Raw genomic sequence first — 23,390 nt, 5'->3', positions numbered from 1 at the left:
TGCCCGGCCTCGTCTGGCTCATTTATGTGACATTGCGGGGTGGGGGGGCACTCTCCAGCGCACGTGGAGTCTGTCAGGTGAGGGGGTTCTGCAGTGGTCTCGGTGCACCCTCATCTCTGTAGGGGGAGACCCTCGGAGGGGCCCTTGATGTCGTAATGCCACCTTTATTCATTTTTAATGTGACGCCCTTTATAGCGCCTGCAGCAACGTGGACGAGACCCCGGGGAAGCCCAACAAAGCAGAAGCAAAATCTGATTGGCCAACTGGCTTGACAAATAGAAGGGGGGCTGCTGGTCACACTGCACTGGCCTTTTAATTTACGGAAGTGCCCTGTTAGATGCCAGGCATCTGCCACTTGGTGCCCTCTGCAGGTGTTGGCTTCTGCTCACCTCCTGCGTCACGAGTCCTCAGTAACCCTGGCATTGCTTGGACACCTAGCAGGCTGCAAGGTCCTTAGGGCCATGTGATGCCCGCTGTTTGGCCTGGGCACATTTCATTTGTGCTGTGTTGGCACTGCTGCCTCACACATCAGTTCTCTTTGTATTTCCCCACAAATGTGCAGGTTTCGTTAATCAGCTGCATGTGTGGCAGTGGGCATGGGAATGGCACCCTGTCCAGGCCCGTCTCCCTGCTGGATGCCCAGTGCTGACCCCTGTGACCCAGAACTGGACAGGCAATGCTCTGCTATATTGCAATGCCCACCACACACAATCATGGTGGTTTTCAGTGCCAGTCCTTTAGACCCAGAGTGTGTATGCTGTTCACCAGTCCCTTCTCAGATTCACTGGCAGTCATTTTCTGTGTGACAGAATGGAGGGCGTTTTAGAGTGGACCCCCATACCCAGAAGAATGCCAGGGCAGTTCAAGCCACAGATAGACAAAGAAGGGTAAAGAGTAAATGTGAAGATGGCACAAAGCGACAAAGGCACTGCCACCCTGGCATTCCACAACTCTGTAGCCCTCTGCCTAGCAGACCTCAAGGGTCTTGGCCCTGTGCCCACCTCATCAAGCCGCTCCTTTCTGCCTGCCTACCTTCCTTTATAAAGTTCACCCAAGGTCCTCTGCCTGCCTACCTTCCTTTATAAAGTTCACCCAAGGTCCTGCTAAGGTCTTGCCAGCTTCTCTCCCCAGAAACTACACTTCCCAGAAGCCACTGCAGCCTCTTACACCATACTGCTGCTGACGCTCGTGGTCTGGGGTGCTGCCGCTGCCTTGCCATTCTCCTTTCCCTTGCTGCCCAGGATGGCATGCCTGGTTCAATGCCTGCTCTTGTTTTGTTGAAATCTAGCAAGAAAAGATACAGGAGCGCCCAGCTGCCCTCACTGGAGGGGGCAAAAGAAACAGCAAAACCAAAGAAAAGAGGGGCCCTACTTTTGCCCACCCATCACCAGAGGGTGCAGCAGTGAGGGGCACAGGGCACCATTTCTGGCTTTCCACCATTTCCTGTTGCCATGATGAGATTCTGTATGTGCCAGTCATGAGGGGCACACCTCGAGCATGTCAAGCCCAGCACCCCCCCCCCCCTTTGTGCCAGTCTGCCATTGCTTAAATGAGGTCATATGAAGCGGGCCGTGGCAGATCGGGTTGCTGAGCCGCCTTGACACCAGGTAAGGTGATACGTGGCAGCGTTTCAAATGTCCCGCTGTAAAGGATCAATAAACGCCATGGCCCACTGCCTGGGGGCAAACCTTAGCATTTAATTCCAGGATCTTCGCATTAAAGGTGGGCACAATGGCTAAAAACCTCACTTGTGGAGTTGGCAGCAGGTCATTTCAAGGCCCTCTGCATGTTAATCTCATTAACCCCTGGATCGAGTGGGCACCGTAAGAAATGGATGTGACAAGAGTGGCCAAGGCAGAGAAAAGACCAGGGCTTACAGAGTGGATGGGCAGCAGACCAGGGTCTCATACTTTGGCACAGATTTGAAATTTACGAAGTGGGTAGGTGATTGCAAATGGGCACCCAGGATTAATGAAGAGTGGCACTATGCAACTAATGCCAAGCACCAGGGCCAGCAGTCCTCAGGTGTCTTCACATTATAAGCATGGGCACATCATGGGTTCAGATCTCCCTCCCATCATCCTTTCTGCCCACACCCTCCCGTCTGGTGAAAGTTGAAATTGAACCAATGGCACGGGGCTGAGCCTCTCCCTGTTGCCCAGACCCCAAGCCTGGGCTGGCATTGGCAGTCAAGTTTCAGACCCTTTTCAGCCCATGGTCCTCCATCTTAACGACAGTTGCCAGTGGTGGGCAGCTGGGCTGCATGGTGGAGACCATCTGGAGAGCAGCTGGCAAGAAGAGTCGTGAAAGGTAGAAATTGAACAGACGGGCAGACAGACGGCTCTTGTCCTTCATGCTCCAGAGCACCCCGTGCCAGTCTGTAAATGTGCAGTTTGACCAGGTCGATGACCACACCACCACATCTGCCCAAAGCTTTGGTCTGCTCTGAGTGGTCCAGACACAGGGGGCCGGGAGGAGTGCAGCCTAATGGTGTTCAGGAGGCATGGGGGTGAGGGATAAATGGACAGCATATTTGTCACCTGGATGTCCCCAGACACACAACCTAACTGTGACACTGCCAGGCTGAACTGGGTGAGCCACATGAGCCTGTGAAAGCTGCAGGTCAGCCGTTCTCGAGGTTGTGCCCGCGCCTTCCCACCTGTCAGGACTCCACGTCGGTGCCACTCAGCTCTTCACTCACCAAGGGCACAAACTCCGCTGGCACACCTCCTTGTATTTGACTCAAAGTCATTGAGGGCTCAACTCAAATGAAAGTCTGTGGATGGCAGAAGTAGGTGAAGCCAGGCTGGGCACAGCTGGCAGCGGAGGTGTCTTAGAGGATTGCCACCATGATATCAAACCTCCTGCCTTGGCATCCCCAAGCAGGCCACAGTCTGGAACAGAGATGGCCAATTCATGGACAGCAGGGCTGAATGAGCTCTGCTGGTGGGAGTGCCCGGGCACTGCCACCCTACCATGTGTACCCCAGAGAGAAAGAAACAGCAGTTTAGCAGGGAACTCCTCGAGGAGCTGAAAGGAGGAGTGGAGACAACGAGGGGAATCGACCTTACGGAAAAATCGATAACCCAGTCGTCGTCTTCGACGGTCAAATTTCATGACATCCACCGCCACAGGGGCTCAAACTCCAGGCCATGCCAAGTAGCAGGGGCACAGCTGATGCCAAGAGGGGCACCATGAGTGTGAGAGGAAATGGAAGGAGCACGTCACTCACACCCACAATGACACTAGGGGCTGCTGGGCTTTTCCTGGTTTTTTTTTTTGTTGTCCCCAGCACTGTCACAGATATCTGTGACCAAAGGCTAGGTGCCCAATGCTGGGCCCTTGATGTCACTGACACCCGTGAGTGCCATGCTTGGTGGGCACCCGTGAGTGCCATGCTTGGTGGGCACTACGTGTACTCAGAGTGGTGACATTCTGTGTAGCTCCGTTCACAGGCTCAGCATTACTTGTGTATCACCGTATCATGACACCTGCATTGGCATTGCCAAGTATGGGCACCAGGTGTACTCCAAATAGGCGATGGCTTCAGCTCCGTTCCGTATAGCGCCTTTCACAGGCTCAAAGCCCCTACATGCCCCAAGTGTGTGGCATCGTATCGCCCCCTGCTGCTGATTTTCAGAGGGTCCCGCCCGTCACCCCGATCACTTGCGTGTTCTGTCACCTGATCGCCTCCACTTGCCGGGGGTCTCGGGTTTCTGTTCTGCTGCCATTTCGCCTCCCTGGCGATGGAAACAAAAGCCGCCGCGAGCTGCGCGTTCGCGTGTCGCTGGAGGCGCGCTCCCGTCGGACTGCGCACGAGGACACCCGTCTGTCGCTCTGTCCCGGTCCGCTCCGGGATTTGGGCTCTTCGGTGCCCGGTGGGCCAGTGACTGTCACCGAGGCTCGGCTCGGGTGTGATCGGAGCCCCTTAAAGCGCCCGAAGGACGAAGCCATCATCGAAGAGGTACAGGCTGTCGCCATGGCATTTGGTTCGCTTTGTGTGGGGCACATCTAGGCTCGCCCTGTAAAACTGCCAATGGGCGTCATCTGTGCCTTTTTTATATAGCGTCTTTCACGGACAGCGCTCCTTCTTTAAAGAGGTGACACGCAGGGGGCAGCATGGGATGCGTCATGTGCTCCCCGCTCGTGGACATGGGCACCGTCCACCCCAGGAGGCCGGGCACCGACTGGCTGGAGCTGACCTCGTTGTCGGAGTCGCGTTTCCATGGATACCAGAGGCTAGCCGGGCACCGGCACGCGCCACCTCCCGAAGCCGAAGGTGACTATGAGGAGGACAACGCGAGGGAATGCCGGGCGGTGAGCACCTCGGAGTCCGCAGGGCACAGCGGCTCGACCCCCGAGACGAGCGGAGGCGCCAGTGTGGATCGATGAACCTCGGGGGCGGACACGCAATGACTGGCGTCCCTTGACCGGCCGCGTCTGCCCAGCTCTGCGATGCCATCTAGAAAACGGAATTTACGGAATGAGTCCTTGTGACGTTGTGGGGAAAGTCGGGGTGGCGGACAGCGGCGTCCTTTAAACGGATCAGATGGAGCGCCTGCCCTCAGGAATGCCAGGACCTGCTCCGGCCTGTCGTTTGTGGGCCTTGGAGTTTTGTCACTTTTTTATATGGCGCCTCTCGTCACAAGTAGCCACCGGGCTAGAGGGGGGCTTTACTGAGAGCTTTTGTATAGCGCCTTTCCTGCAGCCTTGTCATTTGAGACGCTCCTGATCGCCAGGCCAAGGCGCTTTATAAGACTGGCATTGAGCTACCATCCCCTACGCCGCTGGGCCACTTGACCTGTCTCCAATAATATAGCGCCTTTCAGTCCCCTCTGCAAGCTGACACTCCTTGCCCTGCGCTGCCTCCTTGTGTCTTTGTTTAAACTGAAGTGACTCGCTCGGGGGTGGCACGGACTCTGCCGTACCCGCTGCACCAGACTGCCTAAGGACGGAGGCCCACCCCGCGGACCACCGTCACCGCCAATCGTGAGGAGTGAAGTGAGGGGCTGCGACATCCTGCGGGTGGCGCTCCTGTGAAGTGGACACAATGCCCCCCCCCCACACACACACACGTGATTCAGGAGGCGCCTTTACAGCTCCTGGCTATGGTGGCCGCCACCCCAAGGGGGGTTACGACAGCCGATGTGTCTTCGTGTGAAGGAGACCCCCGACATGATGGTCGGCAGATCTGGTGGATTTGGGCACCACGGTATTTTGTGGTTTAATTGGGACAAAGCGGTGGGCTCGGCTGAATGGAAAAGCAGGACCACCAAAGGCATGCCCATTTTTAAGGGGCTTTACTCAAACAGGATCTGTCCAGTCTGCCAGCCAGTGAGCTCAACGCGCTGCCAGTTTGGTGGGGGGTGACCCTGAGTGAATTGTTTAACTACCTTTGTGTGTAACTGTACTGTGGAAAGGCGCTATATAAAAATAAAAACAGCTGTTTGTCGTGAATGTGCGTTTGAATGGCATCAGTCAAAGCTGATCTGACAAGTCTGTCATGAATGCCTGCCATCTTGTACGTGGGGCATCAGTGATGGGCACCAGAAAACATCAAAAAGCAGCCCAGTGTTTGGAGACCACCAGCGAATGGGCAGGAGCTGTGTGACCACTGTCAGCTCATTTGGCCTGTTCTGTCCCCAATCAGGTAGGACAATGATGATGGGTACCGCTGTGCCACTAAAGCCAGGTGCCAGAACTAGGCTGGCAGCCTGCAAGGACTCGTCATGGAGCCAACGCCCCGGGTTCTCATCCCATGCCCTTTGTTGGTTTTTTGGTGGCACTTGGGCTACCTGCCATCTCCGCATTTGGCTCTCTGCAGGTGCCCTCTGCAAGGCTGGCTCTTGCCTCCACACTTGGATGGCAGCCCTTCATTTTGTGGCTGTAATCCCCCTTTGATGCCCCCGCTTGGCTGAGTGCAGTGCCACGCTGTGGATCAAAGTCTACAAGTCTCGCTGGACACCCTACAGGTTCAAGTTGGTCACTTATTTGCTTTGGTGACACAGAGGACTGGAGTGGCACCATGGCAGCCATGGCCATAACTGGGGGTTTAGAGGGGCAGCTGATTCTACCCTCGACGCCGCTGTTATTTCAGCCACTGACTTCCTCATGGTGGGCTCTCGTGTGCCGTGTGCACTGCCCACATGTTCATGCCGCCTGCTCCAGAGGGTCCTCATTGCGTGGTCAGATGTGGGCAGGGACTGATGCCAGGCTGTTGGTTTTAATTGAATGGTCTGATTACTGAAACTGAACTAAGGAACAAGCGACTTGAACGCTAAAATAACGTCACGCCTTCCTTATATGGTAATAGTCCCTTTAAGCCCACCCACGTCTGCCACTTGGCACTCTCTCCTACTGATTCAAGCCAAGTCGGTGCCAGTGTGCCCGGGCAGGTGGCCTTTAGTGGAGGAGACGCTCTCGTCAGCGCTGCGCCTGAGGTGTGAAAGCAGCCGATCTGTGCCACCCATTACTCTGCCCCCTCCGAGAGCCTGTGGACCCCCAAGTAGTGTGCCTCTGTCAGGTCCGGCCCACCTCCGTTGATTGGTATCATTACATCCCACCCAGAACTTGGCACACCTACAGTCCCCATTCCAATCTGCACAGTTTGAATTCTGCCTGGTGCAGCAGCAGGTTCACTAATCAATTTCCCTGGCAAGCCTGGCACACTCCCATCTCTATGGTGTTTTAACGGGCATTCAGAAGTGTTCACAGGATTTTGGACAGGAGGGACCCCCATGTTAAACTTCACCTGGTCCAACATGGATATAACTTGTCAAATCAATTGGCAAACCTGGCACGCTCTCTCTTTGGCAGAAAAGATAAGACCTTCTTTGTCAGCTTTGTGGATTTACTGATTGGCACTGCCACCGAGTCCATCGGTGACAAACAGCATATAAAACAATCGGAAATGTATTTACATCGAACAAGAATCATCCAGGGAATTCGGCTCAATGTGCCACACGCACCCCCAGAAAATCCCAATGCCAGCCACCTGAGATTTAAAAAGAGCTTGGCAAGACATAACTGAGGTCACCCCTCTGCCCAGCTCTTTGCTGGTCGCTTCTCTGATTGCCAGGCATGTCCTTGTCATGAGGGCAGGTGGCCTTCATTTGTATTCTGATGGCTTTTGTTGACCTGGACACCGTCCCTGATGTGCTACGATGCTGGCTCTTCTCCGTTCACATCCTGCACATTTGCTGGTGGGTTTGTCCTCATGCCCAATGTGGTGTGCCCCCCTACTGCCACTGGCCTCCCGGTCCCACTCTGCACACACACACACACACTCACTGGGCCTTTCTTTCATCTCCGATGTCATCGTTCTCTCCATTCTGCCTCTTTGTCCCACTTGATGCGTGTGTGTCACCTGATGGCCATGTCCCCATCGAGACTGAGTGACAATGTAGCTGGCCACGCTCTAGTCACTCATCGACTGGACGGCTGTCATTCTTAAAGTATTGGGGTCTCCTGACGCTGGTCCCGTTATGCCAGGTGACTGAAGCTCATGGACACTTGTGGCCGCCATTCTTGGGGGGTCCCACCCTGGGGTCCCACACTTGGGATGTCATTTGCGCTGCCGCTGTCCTTTTGCTAGTGGTCACCTCCCTTGATGCCTCCTCCACCTTTGCCTCTCCTCCTCCTCGTCACCTTGTTGCTTTGCCCGCCCTTTGCTCTGCTCAGCTCCTGTGTTGGCGCTACATAACATAAAGATGGTGCTGCTGGTGGTGCTGATCATCCCTTAGTCCTCTGATTGACCGCCACTCTGTCTACTCCTGTGCTGCCCTGCCATTTCCTGGCACTGCCCGCTCTTCTTGTCACATGTCTGTGTAATGTGAGCACTGGCTGCTCAGGCGAGTCACTCAGGGACTTTATAGAGTGCCTTTTGGTCACTTCAGGGCACAGGACGCTTCCCATTTTACTACAGCTGGACTGCTGACTGCCAGCCCGAGTGGACAGCCTTGCCCATTACAGTCCAGGTGCCATCTGTCAGTGCCATGAACTGGGCTACCTCATACAGCCCATCCCTGATGCCATCCAAATTCAACTCTGGTGAAGTTTAAGTGGCACTCCAAGAGTGACACCGAGGGGGAGACCCTAGTGGTGTGTATGCCATGCAGTGCCATGTTGGGGCACAAGGAAGGCAGTATGTCCTCTGAGCAGATGTGGAGTAGCAGATGAAGGACCAGACTAGGCTTGGCACTTGATGGCATGCCCAGTGACACAAAGGGGGAAACTTTGGTACTTTGGGCCATGCCATTCACACAAATCAATCATTTAGAAATGAGTGGGTTAAACTCTGATGGGCAGCTTCTGCCATGACAGATTTGGGACAAGAAGGACTCCTTTGTTAAACTGCAGGCCCATGCGGGTAATCTAATGAAACAATCAGCGACCTTGGCACACTCCCACATTGGCAATGATGTGTAAAAATGAAATCAGGACATCAAAGCCAAAGCTGCCAGGAAATCAACAATTGAGTGGCAAGAAAAGAGAAAAGAATGAGGGCGTGGAACACCAGGGCAACAAGTTGAAGAGAGCCGGGCAGAAATGAGACTGGCGCTGGGCATTAGTGAGCAGAAGAGAGGCATACGGAGGAGCGCTCACTTTTTCACACTAGTGACACTTATTGGTGTTGCTTTATATTTTCTGCCTCAATATGCCCAGATGGCCCCCACCAAACGATAAAGCTGGCAGAGGGTGCAATGTCTTTTTCACATCACAGTAAAAGTGTGCCAGGCTTACCAGTGGAATTGACTGGTTTGCCCACGTTAGGCCAGCCCAGCTAAACCAAGGAGTCCCATGAAAATGAGAGCAGCTTCTCACTTTGGAGTGGCAGTCATGAGTGGTGTGCCAGGTTTGCCAATGAAGGTGACACGTCGGGCAGCATTGACCTGTTCGCTCGGATTTTTTTCCTCTTCGAGGTGCCCGAGCCGGTGCCCACCTTCTGTCCGTTCCATATTGTCTGGACTTTGCAACCCCCGTGCGGAGACGCCCCCCTCAAACTCCACCCCCTGCCATGGCCTCGAGGGGGCGTCCTTTTGGCGCACCGCCGCACGAAGAGACTTACGGGACTCCGCGACACCACGCAGCCTTCAAAAGAAGTCGTCGGCGGGACTGAAGCGCGCATATAGCGCCTTACACCGATCGACTACACCCCATAACGTCACCGGGGGGCGGCGGGAGGGTCTTTTCCAGGCGCCAAGTTCGTCTACAGCTGCAGAAGCCCTCCGAGGGTGCGGAGCGCGGCGGACATTTGGAGCGCAGCTGGACTCGAGAAGCCCGCGACCGGCGACATGCTGCACAACCGAGCGCTCTCGTGCTTCGTCGTCTACGGCGCGCTGCTCATCGTCAAGATGTACGTGGTGGCCATCATCACCGGGCAAGTGCGGCTGCGGAAGAAGGTAGGCGCGGGGCGGCGAGCGGGGTCCGGAGAGCGGGGGGCTCGGAGAGCCGAAATGGCTGCGCGCAGCGGACGGGCGGGAGGGAGGGACAGAGGGAGGGAGGGGCTGCCGATGTCAACGCTCGGCTGGGCTCTGGCGGAGAAAGGCGCTATACAGAAGCTGAGATTCACGACGAGCTGCCTGGGGGGCGCTTGTCCACTCACGTCGGGTCAGGTTGGAGTGACGAGTCTGTCGGGGTCGTCTGTGTGGAGTCTGCATGTTCTCCCCGTGTCCCCCGGATGTACTGCTGGGCGATGGCAGACGGACGGACACAGAAGTGGGCTCCTTATTAAAGGGGCTTTTATTGAATTGGTCCCTCAGCCATCCATCCACTTTGTTCTTGTCCTGCCCTGCTGGTGATGCCCATGCTTGAGTGGGCACTCACAGGAGTGTTCAGTTGTTCTGGTCCATATGCCACCACTTCACCTGTGAAGTCAAGCTGGTGACATAAGGCAGAAATGTCAACTCCTGTGCCATGTTCAGGTGCTGGTGTCCTATATAGCGCCTTTTATTCACTTCTCTGTCATCTGGCTCAGGCCATTGCAGGGGGTGGAGCACATGGGGGGCATGCAGACACCTCTCTGGGACTTGAAGCAGACTCTCCGGAGCTGTTGGGGTGCAGGGTCACCGCTGAGCCCATCGCTAATGCCCGTCTAGCCACCAGCCCTCCTTTATCTGATGTCGTATGGTGCCTTTCTACAGCACATTGTCCTTGCAGTTGGAGCTCAGGTAGGTGAACTCTTCTGCTTGGGGTCTTCCACTGAGGGGAGGCAAGTCAAACTGACATCCCAGTGGTTTACAGACCATCAAATGATATGTGGGCATCAGCGGGCACACAGAGGGCACTCGACGCCAGTCCGGCTCCCGCCCGCAGACTGGGCCACCTGACACCGAGGTGCAGATTACACGTTTTAGGACAGATGGGGGCTTCATTTCTATAAGAGGAGACTGAAGCAGGTGTCAGGCACTTCAAAGCACAGCAGTATGGGGGTCCCAGATGGAAAGCCGTGGGATGTTAACCGGAGTAACACCCACACTGCCCTGCAGGTGGCAGTGACAAAACAGACGGGGCAATGAAAACATGGGGTGGAAGGGTCTGTGAAGCTGCCCCTGGACCTGCCACCAGCAGACCCTACAGTGGCCGCTCCCCACTCTCGCTGTGCCCCCCCAGTCGGGCGCTGCTTGCTCTCTCACTTTTGTTTATTTCAGTTTCTTGGCCCGCCTGAGTGCTTCTCCACTTTCTGCTCTTCATCTCTGCAGTTTATGGCAGCCGTGCCAAAAAGCTTCAGGACGATAAAAGGTTTACGTTGGTGGAGTGCGTGAGGCGGGCCAGCTGGGCTCAGGCGGGCAGGCAGGTGTGAAGGGTCAGCCGAGGAGATTAAATAAACACCGAAGCCGGGCCTGCTGACCAGCATGAGACTAAGAGACGGGGGGCCGCAAGGCCCAGAAGGTGTCATAGTGCCACCTACAGGTTGGTATTAGCAGTTCGGACGTCAGAGTGCCACCTGCAGGCTGGTATTAGCAGTTTGGACGTCAGAGCGCCACCTACAGGCCGGTATTAGCAGTTTGGGCATCAGAGCGCCACCTACAGGCCGGTGTTAGCAGTTTGGGCATCAGAGCGCCACCTACAGGCCGGTATTAGCAGTTCGGGCGTCAGAGCGCCACCTGCAGGCAGGTATTAGCAGTTCAGGACTGGGTCTCGTCATCTCAATGGCTGCTCCTCACCAGAGAGCTCTCACAAACTCCAACTGGAGCCATCACCATGGACCAGCGCCCCCTAGAGGCTCCTCTGGACATCACAACAAGACCCCTAGAGGAATCTCCGGTCCAGGAGAGCCTGTTTGTCCCTGTGACCCTCTAGTGGTGCCCTTCTTCTGATGCCTGCTCACAGACTCGACGTCTCCCACTGTGTCCCCTGGCCTCTGGGTTGAGCCACGCCCATTGGGATTGACCACACCCCCGCGGACACTCAGGCTGATGATTGTTGTCCCCAAGCTTTTTGTCCAGAGATGCTTTCAGATGGTCAATCAGTGGCTGAGATGACACCCACGGGGTCCACTTAGTGACATCCCACCTCAGTTCCTTATCCACAACATGATGGACTCTGCTGGCACTGGGCGAGGTGGTGACAAAATCAGGGTGTCGTCCCTCAGAATACGCAGCAGTCTGGACAAGGGGGCTGTTGGAGGAAGGCAGTGAGGTGGGATGCTTCCCGATTTGGCCAAGTCAGGACTCACACCAAGTAGTTTAATTTGTGTTTGGTGTGCCACCATGCCCGTCACCCTGCCCCCCGTGTGTTAGTTCACCACTGTGAAAGGCGCTATATTAAATAAGGGCTGTTGACCATTCAGCCTCTAGTAAGGCCCTGCATGCAGTAGACTAGGTGGCCCACCGGTCACTCAGTGCCCTTACCTGAGCAGACATTCATCTTTCTAAGGTGCCATATGGTGCCAGTCCCCCCGGCCTCCATCTTAAAGAGCATCTTGAGGTCCGCTATTGGCTCATTTGCTGAGAATCAGTGACAGACCCCAGTGACGAAAGAAGAGAGAGGACGAGACCCCCAGTGATCTCCCTGAGGCATGGCATCACTTCAGACAGTGAGACAAAGTGAGCCCGCCACCCAGCAGGTAGCAGTAGGGCACCACTTGATCAAGACAAACAGCCTTAGGTGATATAGCGCCTTTCCAGGGCACTGCACAGCTGTGGTACTCGTGAGGTTCAGCTGCTGTCCTGGGGGCTCAGACTGACCAGCCCCATTGGCAGACACAGAGGGGGGCAGTTTGTGATGTCCTCAGGAAGCCCCTGAAGCTGGTGCCACTCGCTCTGCTACTGTTTTTTTCTTTCTCTTTGAAGGCCTTCGCCAACCCGGAGGACGCAGTGAGGCACGGAGGTCTGCAGTACCAGCGGGAGGACGAGGATGTGGAGAGGTGCCGCAGGTAGGACTGGACTCTCTAGTATGTGTCTGGACATTACTCAAATGCTGACCGTGTGCCCGCCTCCGCTTCTGTTCACAGTGGCCCGTAGACATCTGCACAGCAGATTTGAACTTGGCAAGCCCTGCATGCCCACATTTGTCCTGAAGGTGTCACCCTGGGTGAGCCACGTGCAGCAGTCAGCTGTGAATCGGCCGGCCACTCATGGTGGACCCCAAAATCATCAGCGGCTCTCACGCATGCTGACCACCGGCCCAGCACCACGGAGTGGACAGCAGGTGGGCTCCCATTCCATAATTCATGGCATTTGGTATGGAATTTAGTGGGTGGAGAGAAATGCCAGGCAGGTCCGTGCCAGCTGCTCCAAAGGAAAAGAGACACGAGAACGAAATGGCGGGCTGCTGCTTGGCCATCATGACAAGAAGCAGAGGTTTGACGAGCCTAACCTGGCACTTGCCTGGCACTCACCTGGCACTCACCTGGCATCGGATCTCCAGCTGCTCTTGAGCCGCACCTCAGTTTGAAGGGTGTGCAAGTGGCGTACTGGCATCCCGTCCGGGGTCACTCCTCTCTTTGGGCCTATGTCACTGGGACAGGCTCTGCCTCCTGGGTGGCCTTCTCATTGGCATCACTGCTGTGGTCCACACTGATCCCCTGTCCACAGACCTGGCCCTTACTTCCTTCGGTTGGGAATATAGCGCCTTTCTCATCATTCCCTGTCTGCTCTCACCCATCTCTTGTCACTTCATCTCCTTTCGACTTAACCCCACACAAACGCCCGTAATGCCCACTTCCTCCCAACTTTGCCCATGTCTCCTCCCTACTGACCAGGAGCAGCAGCTTTACACTCCCAAAGCTGGCATCACTTCAGTAGCCTTCAGAACCCCTTTTGCTTAGCAGCTCCCCAGTGGCACAGTCTGAAGGGGCCATATGGTGCCAGCCCTGCCTTGGCCTCAGCCTTAGAGGGACACTTGGCAGTCACTGTCTGACTAGGAGATCCTGGGGTCTTCTGCTAGCCTTACATTTACATCATTTAGCAGACGCTCTTATCCAGAGCGACTTACAACAGTGTTTGTTAGTTTTTCGCATACCCCTTGGGGTCAGAGCGCAGGGTCAGCCATTGTACAGCGCCCCCTGGAGCAATTACAGGTTAGGGGCCTTGCTCAAGGGCCCAGCAGAGTAGGATCTCTTTTGGCAGTGACGGGGATTCGAGCCTTCTGGGTGACATTGGCCTCTTCTCACGTCAAACTGGATGTTTCCCCCAACAGGACAGGGCGTAGCGCCAACCGGTGACCCCTGATGTCCCCCAATGTTAAATACAGGCAGCCCTTTCTTTCTTTCTTTCTTTCTTTCTTTCTTTCTTTCTTTCTTTCTTTCTCAACAAGACCCAGTTGGCACTGTGTTTTCCAGTTAGAATGTCACTGGCATGTTCTTTTCCTAAGATGGCAAGGCTTCAAAACCTCAGGGAACATGAGGGAGTGTCAGGGAGAGTGAGGCTTCTGCAAGTAACTTTTCTAACTTGAATTCTAGGTGACAGTGTGCCAGGTGGGTGCTGCATGCCAGCACTGGTCTTGGAGTGTCACATTCACATGATGTTGTCGGTGGCCCATTCACAGCGATAGCAGTCAGCACTTTGATGTGACATTCCTCTTTGGTCCGTGCTGCCAACGTGTTTCCTGTTTTTCCAGATGAAGCCCCCCGTTTCCGTCCACTTTGGCATTTGCTTTAAGCCTCAGCTGGCGCTCATTTGCTGGGCAGAACGCCAGAGTCAGCAGGAGTCCAGGAAAGGCGGCCAGAATGTCGGAAGGAAAGGAAAACAAATGAGGGGAAGGGAACATTCCAGAGCCGACCTCTGTGCTGAGCCGCAGCGGTCCCGGGGGGCACGTCATGAGGGGCACATTGGTGGTCTTCGGCGGGAGGGGCAGTCTGGGGGCGTCACTGATAAGGGGTGGAGCCTCAGAAGGACCAATCACAAGTGCTCAGATGAAGGGTCTGGGTTTGTAGGGTCCCCTCTGGTGTCAAACCCTCTGCCGGACAGTGGGGCACTAGTGGCCATTTCTGACCCTCTGAATGGGCAGTCAAATCCAAGGACCACCCCGTCGGCTTTCCTCCTGTGTTGGCTGCCAGGGACAGAGTGCCTCCTGCTTTGTGCCAGCTGCTGCACGGAGAGGCCTGATCAGGTGTAAGCGAGCACATGGGTGTGTTTTGATCATTTTGTGTGGTCTCTGTATAGTGCCTTTCAGTTCCTTGTCTGGATTTTGGTGCCCCAACAGAAATGCCAGGGACAGCCAAGTCACCCTGACAAGGGCGGAGTTTCACTTACCAGAATGGCAGAGAAGCTTTGTGCCCCTAAGCAGCTGGCAAATGAAGATGTGCCCAGCTTAATGGCTGCCTGCTGTTCACATTTGGACCGGCTGCTGCAAGGCGCTATAAAAGAGGGCAGCTAACGTTTCATTGACAGCCCTTCCTTGCCATGCAGGGTTTTGTGCCCACCGTGTTGTGTTTCTGTACTTTTTTCTTTTTTATGAATTTTATCCCAAGGGTTTCTGTCCAGTCGTTGAACTGCAGTTCATGGGGGGCTTCAAAGACCATTTAGAGGTGACAGCAGGAGTCGCAGAAGAAAAGTGGGGGACACCCTGACTCCGACTCAGGGGGGCTCAGGCCTCAGATGGCAGCCGATTCATTTCTACTTTTAAAGTTGTAGAACTCATGAAGCACATGGGGACATTGGGGGGCTCGGCCTAAAAGGTGTATAGCCCTGAGCTTTAAGCCCCACCCCACATCACCTCCATAAACTCAAAACCCCCTGGACCCCCAATTCTTCAGAGGTAGATAGAAGACCTTCAAAGCACCACATGTTAGAAACGCCCGCGGTGAGTGTCACCTCACAGAGAAAACGCAGATGAGCAAAGGTGGGTGGTGACATCTGGTGTGGAAGGGACACCCTGGCCCCTCCCACTCTGACCCCATGACCTCACTACCCTTGAGCAGGCTCACCTCAATCCGCTCCGCAGGCTTCGGCCTAACCGGCCCTAAACAGGGAGAGCTGGAAAAACAACAGAAAATGTCCCAGCAAGAGTGGAAGAGCCCGGCAAAGGGCAGGGATGGCGGTAAACCCCAGGCAAACAAAGCATCTTTATAAATTAAAGACTTGACAGCAAAACATAAGAATTACAAATAAAAAACTGAAAGCATAACAAAAAAAAAGGAAACAGGCATAAGGAGCTCGACGAAGTGGACGTCCAAAGTAACCGCGATACGTCGATCAAAATCCAAAACAACCGTAAACAGTAAGAGGAGCAGGCAGCAGCACTGGGCGCCAACAAGGGACTACAATTCCCATGAGCCTCTGCAGGGTTAGGATGATACACAAAGCACAATGAAATGATTAATAAGTAACAAAATCAACATAAACTGAAACTTCACAATCTGTGAGCATTTCAGGTGAGTTTTGTGATATGAACATTCCGGAATCTCCCTAAACAGGAAAGGCTATTCCATAAAAGTAAAATCCCGCCTCTGACCCTCAATCATTGGCCGAGAGTCCTGTCTTTTGTTCCAAAGCCCCACATTACAGAAATGCGCTTCCTGCTTAGGATGTGCGCTTAGGAGTATTCCGGAGGTGTCTGTGCCCACGACTGGCATGATGATGACTGGCATGACGATGATGTGATGTGAGTACCGTGAGACTTTTTTTTGTTTTTCACATCGTTTGCCGTTGTCCAGCAGTGGTCACTGTTTCCTTCTCTTATGTCATAAACTTATTTCTGTCCATTCAAACAATGAGGGCAACAGCACAAAGTCCACGGGGTAAGTGGCACATTAAAAACATCATCTGTGGGTGGCACCTTCCTTTAAGGGAACAAACCTCAGTAGAATAGAAAGCAAGTCGGACCCTCGTATTGAGTCACAGGGTTAGTACTGTTTAATAAAATGCCATCTAGTGACATGATGTTCATTTGCATGGGCATCACTCTTGCTCTGTGCCAGCCTGCCAGCTGACATCTCTTGTAGTTTCTTTGCTCCAAGAGATTAAAGAGGTCCTAACAGGGCAAAGGGGGGCAGGTTCTTGAGCCACCCCAGTGTGTCTGTCCCTGCCACTTGTCACCACCAGCACTTTGTGCCACACCCTTAGGTGGTGCCACTGTGGAGCTTTCACTTGGTATCCCACCACACATTTGAACTGAGGCCTGCGTGAGGCTGAAGTGCATAAGTTTACAAAAGGGAGGCAGCAAGTCAGACGGGCACAGGTGCGGGCGCCTTATCTCCATGGCCCTAAGCCAGCCGTTTCATTTCCCTCCATTAAGCCCATCACATCTGTCATGACCAGTAAATCACCCACCGCTGTTTCTCTTCTCCTCCGCGGCCCCCGCTGGACAATCTGAGCCGTTCCAGGCGCAGCGCTTATCGGGCAGCGCCGTCTGCACGTGGGATGTGCCTTCATTTGGCTGGTATGACTCCAGGCTCTGCAGAACCTCCCAAGATGAAGGGGCCGCTGCGGTCTGTGCCTCAACTCCTGGACACGGTGTGGCGGCGCCCCCTGCAGGGTCCATCTGAAGACACTTGGACCCCAGCTCAAGTCCCACCTGCATGTGGGTGACTGAGTGCCCTCTGCAGGATCACCTCCGATGACTATCACACCCTTGGCACTGCTTCAAGGCACATCTGGCTGGCTGGAGGCAACTGGTTTGGACAAGAGGCAGACACTCTGAGGTTGTCCGTTCATTCCAAAAACTTACCAGGCAGGCAGACTGACCAGTGTAAGCCAGTCCAGTGTGGCATGCCGGGGTCGGACACCCAATGCTCCCAGAGCAGATGGACGGGTGGGCCAGCGCCAGGCCAGCAGCTCCTGTCCTTTCACACTTTGTCTCTGCTTGTCCTTTCAGGGCCCACCGTAATGACATGGAGAACATCCTGCCCTTCCTGTTCCTCGGCGCCGTCTACTGCATGCTGGAGCCCAGCCTGATGGCCGCTCATGCCCACTTCCTCGTCTTCTTCTTGGGCCGACTGCTCCACACCGTGGCCTACCTGGGCAAACTGAGGGCACCCATTCGCTCTGTGGCCTACAGCATCGCCCAGTTGCCCTGCTTCTCCATGGCTGTCCAGATACTGGTGGCTGCCTTGTCCAGCTGAGGTGGACCTGCTGTACGTGTGTGAAAGTCACTCTATGGAATAAAGATTGGTGGTCTGGTCGGCCTGTAACTCGTCTATGGCACAAGACGTCTGTCTGCATCCTCATTGGTTTTGGACCAGTCACTTTAGGGGTGACCGGGTGACAAAGAACTCACTCAAGAGGGGGTACACATGCCAGGGACACAGACATAGGGGTGGGTGGTCCTCCAAGAAGACACGATAGATGGAGTTGGAATTAAGGCAGCTGGCCAAACTAAAATATGACTTCACTAATATAGCGCCTTATCTATCTATCTATCTATCTATCTATCTATCTATCTATCTATCTATCTATCTATCTATCTGTCTGTCTGTCTGTCTGTCTGTCTGTCTGTCTGTCTGTCTGTCTGTCTGTCTATCTATCTATCTGTCATATAGCACCTTTCACATACAGCACCTTCACAAAGTCCTCAGGCCCTGTCACTTTGTCACACTTTGTGCTCATCACACGACACTCGCCACCCCAGACTGAGGACATTTGGAATTTTTGCAGACTTCTTAAATATTAATAGCCGTACGGATGGCACCGACACAAGGCGTCAGACTCTTTACTCAGGACATTGGCAGCCATTCCATCCCGGGGTCTTCTTGGTTTGACACCACCAGCTTTGCCTGCCTGGATTTGGGGATTTCCTTTGGTTCTTCTCTGCAGACCCCTTAGCTGTGTTAGGGTGCATGGAGACCACCCGTGGATGGCTATCACCGGGTCTCTCTTGAGGGGTCCCATTGGCTTCTGGCTGGGCCACTTGAGGACATTCCCAGAGTTGTCCCCAAGCCACTCTTGTATTGTCTTTGCTTTGTAACCCTTCGTCCAGGTCGGAGGTCCTGCTGTCCTCCTTACCTTAAAGCTCTGTGGTGTGACTGTGACATTAAGGACACACCTGGCTGGCACCCTGTGGGGTCTGCACTCTGTTACAGGGTCCTAAGTGTCCATGTCCTCAGCCCGGTGACACTCTCCTTCGTCTGTGCTCGCCCACGTGTGGCCCAGCGCTGTGATCACAGTGTCCCTTCTGACCCTGGGGCTCCTGTCACTCCTATCGCCTCGGAGTCTTATGGTGTCACAGAGCCACCGAGTTGCCACACACACCTCTGCCTATCTGCTTTTCATTGTAGGGCAGCAGAGAGTTGAAGCCCACCCTGGCCGTGATGCCACTCACTCTTCACGCTGCCCAATGATTCAAAGGAAGTGGCACAGTTGTCTGAAGTGGCAGACGCACCCGCACGGGTGCTGCTGCCACCACAGAGTGCCATGTGGAGTCTGAGACTTTGCTGGCATGTCCCTCCCAGAGCTAAGAGGTGAAGTTGGCATCACCACACCCCTACTGAGGGTCAGAAGTCAGTGGCATGGCATGGCATGCTCAAATGCCAGCCCCACCATTGTCTTCATGTGACCTTCTCTGATTGGTGACAACAAAATTAACTGTTAACTGTAATAGACTGGCACCTTGCCTGGTGCGGGTTCTTTACTTTTGCCCATTGCAGCTCACTTTGACCCTGAAATGGAAACTCGAAGGATGGACGGCCGGACATCGTGGCCCACTACTCCGAACTCGTCCTTGTCACCTTTGTGATACCTTGTAATGGAGGGCTTTGTGAAAGGCACTATATAAAATAAACATGGAGGTGCCAGGGGGCAGAGGCCCTGCAGAGGGTGCCACCACAGTCCTCCAGTTTCCTCTTTGACTCGGCTCTCATGGAGGGGCAGTTTGAGACCCCTGTGGTCACATGACACTGGGGGGCTTCAATGACTGAGCGTAGAGCATCAGAGCAATTTATAAGGTGGCGCTGACTGTCACTCCTGTGTCCCTGTGTTGTGTGCCCTCAACGTGGAATGCCAGCTGATCTCTGGGCAGACCAAATCCTACTGGGAAAATGGGAGGGACCCAAAATGGAGGTCTTGGGTGGTCCACAACATCGGCAAAATGAGCTCCAGCCCAGTCGGGTGAAGGGTCCACTAGTGGGGGCTTTGAATGCATTAAAGAGAATCATCAGAATCTGGAGAGGAGTGTGGGGTCAGAAAATGAGGGGAGGGTCAAAGGTCGAGGGTCATCCTGGACCAGCAGTGAATGAAAGGGGGCAGCAGTGAGCCGAGACCCCAACCTTTGGAAAAAGTGGAGAGGTGGGGGGTTCAAGAAGACTGACAGACATTCAGGAGCAGAAGGAACTGGGACAAGGGGGTCCTGGGGGGTTACGATAAAGCAGCTCCTCATCGGGCACACGGACACACACACAGACACAGAGCGGTGGAGTGTGAACCCTTGTGAGACCCTCATCCTTGGCGGCGGGTGCCCACAGAGATTGGGCACTCAGAGACACAAGAAGAGGCGGCGTGCGGTGGTCCGATTTCATCACTTTTATTTCATATCAATGACCAGGATGAGCTACTGTCACAGCAGTGGGGCGCAGCCCTTGGAGGGCATCGAAATCCGTCCACTGTTGGCGCTCGCCGTGAAACACAAAACACTGACGGGTGAAGAACTTGGCATTAAAACCCCAAGGTGCTACGCTACGGTTTAAGACACTTGGTGCTTCGTCTGATTGGATATCACAAAGGGTCAGCGACAGTCGAAACGTACAAAACCAGCGGCGGGAGAAAGGGGCGGAGCAAAGAGGAGGAAGACGAGGAGAAGAAGAAGAAGAAGAAGTCCTCCAAATCACTGAGCAGCACACAAGAAGTAACCGGCAAAAATATTCCCTGGGTCTCTCTGTCTGTATGTACAGAGCGGTCAGTCGGTCAGTCGGTGGAGATCCACTTCTTTATTTATTTACTTGTATTGTCGTCCCTTTTCCAGGGGTCTCCGAGTTCAGACCCCTCAACAGAGTTGCTTGGTCTTTCCGAGTGCAGAAGCAGAGGGTGAGGTGGGCATGCACTGTACAAGGAGGAGGGAAACGTCCAGGTGGTCACCTCTGAGACCCGCGCTCCTTGAAATATCAAGAGTGACCAACACGGAGCACAAAGACACAAACCCAAGTAGATGCCAAGTCAGTGACCCCAGGACTGACCAGAGGCCGAGGACGCCAGCCAAGGGCGGGATGCGGGTGGGACGTGATGGCCGGGGCAGGCGTCCAGCTGGCGGCGGGGCAGCAAAGCCTGACAGCTGATATCTGGGGGCACACACATGCCAACAGACAAACAAGCTGGGCGGGGGTGAAGGGTGCCAGCACACACCTGGATTCTCAGAACTGGTGGTATTTTGAGTTTATGCTGTCTGCCCATTAGCTTGCTTTGCTGCTTGCTCTACTGGCAGAATAAAATACAAAATGCCAGGCTGGCGATATTCACCCCTGCCTTTTACAGTCAGCACCATCACAAGGCACAACACAAATCCCAACGTGTGCCAGTTACAAAGAGGGGAACAGTTGGCTCCAGCCAATGCCACACAGCTCTGTATGCCAGCTGCTCTGAAGTGGACCCTCAGGCATCACCACCAATGGCTTTTCTCAACTCTCCCCAGTTGGTGCCAATAGGGTGACAATGAAGTGCCAGCTGTTCTCTGGGGGCTTTTTAACAATTCAGTTCCACAGCCAATAGGATTTAAAAACAAAGCAGCTTTCATATAGCGCCTTAAACACTGGACAGAATCCTACTGGGAGCCAACGGTGGGCGCCGATCCAGTTGCAGTTGAGCCATTAGGCCACTAGAGGACCACGGGCACTGCCACCCCACAGCAGAAAGGTGGTGCCTCAAGCTCTGCCTGGTGGAGGTGAGACTCGTGGTGAAAGGCGCTATATACATTACAAGAGCAACTGAGGAAGGCCATTAACTCGGGGCTCGGGGTGAAAGGGTGACGAAGGCCATCTTGGAGTCCCTCACGAGGGAGTAGGCACAAGTAGCACCACAAAGGGACGTCCCATCACGCTGTGGCACATGATGCGATGGCTGAAGGATTCAGAGAATTTAGAAGGGCTCGCTGGGACCACCGGCTTGATAGCACAGCCTGAAGTCTGCTACGTCTCGGCTCTTCTTCACTCCAACGGTCCTGGGTCATTTGTGCCCCCTGGCCACCACTTACCGGCTGCGAGGCGTCACCAGGGGGCACGGCCTGCAGCCACCACCGGACCATGGCTCACACAGCCCAGTCGGCCCCCGGCTCTTGGCCATCAGCGCCTCGTCACTTCGGTTTCATTTCCAGACCACAACAACAAAAAAGGACAACTCACTGATATGGTGACATTCCCACCACAATGGGGGAAAAGAAAAAGGCGCTAGAAAAGAAAAGAAAAGGGGCCGCAGATTGTCGTCACTTCAAGTCCACAATGTCCTCCTCGAAGGAAGTGGCCAGCGTGAAGGGGACACTGCCGAGTGCTGGACTGTCCACTGCGGGTCCTGCGTCGGGGTCAGCGCCACCCGGGACGGCTCTCTGCTCCTCGGCCTCGGCCTCTGCCAGCTCTGCGCTGATCCTGGACGGGGAGAAAGACAAAAAGGGAAAGGTGGATGGGGGGCATGGCGGGGGGCTTCGTAAGGCAGACAGCTGTGTGTTTCATGGGTGGCTTTGAGCTGCCTACCGATGAGGTTCAGTGCCAAGAAAAATGCCATGCGGAGGGCCAAGCAGAAGCCCATTTTGGTATTTCAGGCTCATTGAGGCTACAGTGGGCACTCAAGGTTGCCCACTATGCCAGGCTCTATAACGAAAGAGACGGGTACCCAAAGAGAATGTTCACCCTGTGTGGTTTGCACTGGATGGCTGCCGAGTGTCTTCTCTGTCCTGACAAGTCCCCAGTGTGCCCTTTGTGTCACACGCCACTCACCCAAGTGCCTACGCAGTGCCTACCACACTCCCTTCCCTTGTCACTATTCATGGGTGGCACGTAGAGGGTTTTAAAATTCTGCTAATGCTGTGACGATGTTCCTAGTGAAGGGCAGCTGTGCCCGCTTACCTCTCGCTGCTGGATGACCGCACCGCCTCCACTTTGGGGTCCCCTTCTCCTGCTTTGCGTGCCGCCTTCTTGGGTCTTTGCGTGGCTTCAGATTTATTACTGGGCTCGTCCGTCAGGCCTTACAAGAGAAAGGAAAAAGATCAATCTAGCGCCTTTCAGGTGTGCCCACCATCACAAGCACAACTGTCACTCTGCAGCCCCAGCTGTAGTCATTGAGGTCATTTAAGCCAACATCCGATGAGGACGCTTTTCAAGTACATGGGGCGGACCAACGACAGAAGAGAGGAGAACTACGGCGTAGCCCACCCGCCGAGCAAGAGGGGCTTTGGAGTGTTGGTTCTTTGAGACGTCTCAGGTAAGGAAGACAGAAGGTCAAGGAGGGGCAGCTCATGTCACTCATCACGGTGGCAGAGCAGTGACGTCTGATTGGCACAGGCAAGGAAGAACTTCACAGTACAAGTCACCGGAAAAGACAGCGCTGAGACACTAGGGGGCGACAGTCAGGGACATCGTCAGTAAAAGAGGTCAGCCACTAGGGGGCGACAGTCAGGGCCGATAATCACTTCAAGATAATTCTGTTGTTTCAGGTGAGGCTGGTCAGGTAGCTCTGCCCACTAATGATGGCATCAGAGAGCGGTGACGTGGCACATGTCGATTAGCACACACAAGTCAGAATCTGCCCGGCCTACAGTATGTACACGTGACAATAGACAAGCAACCTAAGCCAGAAGATTTCAGCTTTGTGATGCCACTTCAATGCCATGGCCACTACGGGAGGCAGTGTGGCATCAGGATGTAAAACATTCAGACATCATTGTGTCAGTGGGCCGCAGTGCTGGTGTGCCAGCATAAGAAGCGTACTGGAGATGTTAGGTGGGGCTCAACCCTGGATGGGGCTCAGGCTGCACTCACTTATGCCAGGCCAGTTTAAAGTCAGCAGCCCACCTAACATTGGTGAGGTGGTACA

The 23,390-nt window shown here is 54.5% G+C and overlaps 2 protein-coding genes across 5 annotated transcripts in view; one reads left to right on the top strand and one right to left on the bottom strand.

Annotated features, from left to right (window-relative positions):
* The first annotated feature begins 9,039 nt into the window (after positions 1 to 9,039).
* On the top strand, positions 9,040 to 17,565 carry ptges (prostaglandin E synthase). Its single transcript, XM_028809026.2, has 3 exons — positions 9,040 to 9,401; positions 12,294 to 12,376; positions 17,260 to 17,565. Exons 1-3 carry the CDS (start codon positions 9,294 to 9,296, stop codon positions 17,504 to 17,506), a joined length of 438 nt encoding a protein of 145 aa, XP_028664859.1. The 5' UTR covers positions 9,040 to 9,293; the 3' UTR covers positions 17,507 to 17,565.
* A 2,318-nt stretch (positions 17,566 to 19,883) lies between these two features.
* garnl3 (GTPase activating Rap/RanGAP domain like 3) overlaps positions 19,884 to 23,390 on the bottom strand; it is a 75,725-nt gene continuing 72,218 nt past the window's right edge. For all 4 annotated transcript variants that reach the window (XM_028809021.2, XM_028809024.2, XM_028809022.2 and 1 more), the window contains 2 exons: positions 22,424 to 22,541; positions 19,884 to 21,946 (listed from right to left, as the gene is read on the bottom strand). In XM_028809021.2, the coding sequence (XP_028664854.1) occupies positions 21,787 to 21,946; positions 22,424 to 22,541 (278 nt within the window). In that variant the 3' untranslated portion in view covers positions 19,884 to 21,786. The remainder of the gene's footprint in view (positions 21,947 to 22,423; positions 22,542 to 23,390) is intronic.

The sequence above is a fragment of the Erpetoichthys calabaricus genome, chromosome 9, assembly GCF_900747795.2.
Source record: "Erpetoichthys calabaricus chromosome 9, fErpCal1.3, whole genome shotgun sequence".
NCBI lineage: Eukaryota > Metazoa > Chordata > Cladistia > Polypteriformes > Polypteridae > Erpetoichthys > Erpetoichthys calabaricus.
This window is presented reverse-complemented; position numbering and strand designations above follow the sequence as displayed.

What these genes read in the sequence shown, in the direction of transcription:
- ptges (XM_028809026.2), top strand. Translation starts at nt 9,294, where the DNA reads ATGCTGCACAACCGAGCGCTCTCGTGCTTCGTCGTCTACGGCGCGCTG. An exon ending in AAGTGCGGCTGCGGAAGAAG is followed by an intron (nt 9,402 to 12,293) that starts GTAGGCGCGGGG and finishes TTCTCTTTGAAG; the next exon opens with GCCTTCGCCAACCCGGAGGA. An exon ending in GATGTGGAGAGGTGCCGCAG is followed by an intron (nt 12,377 to 17,259) that starts GTAGGACTGGAC and finishes TTGTCCTTTCAG; the next exon opens with GGCCCACCGTAATGACATGG.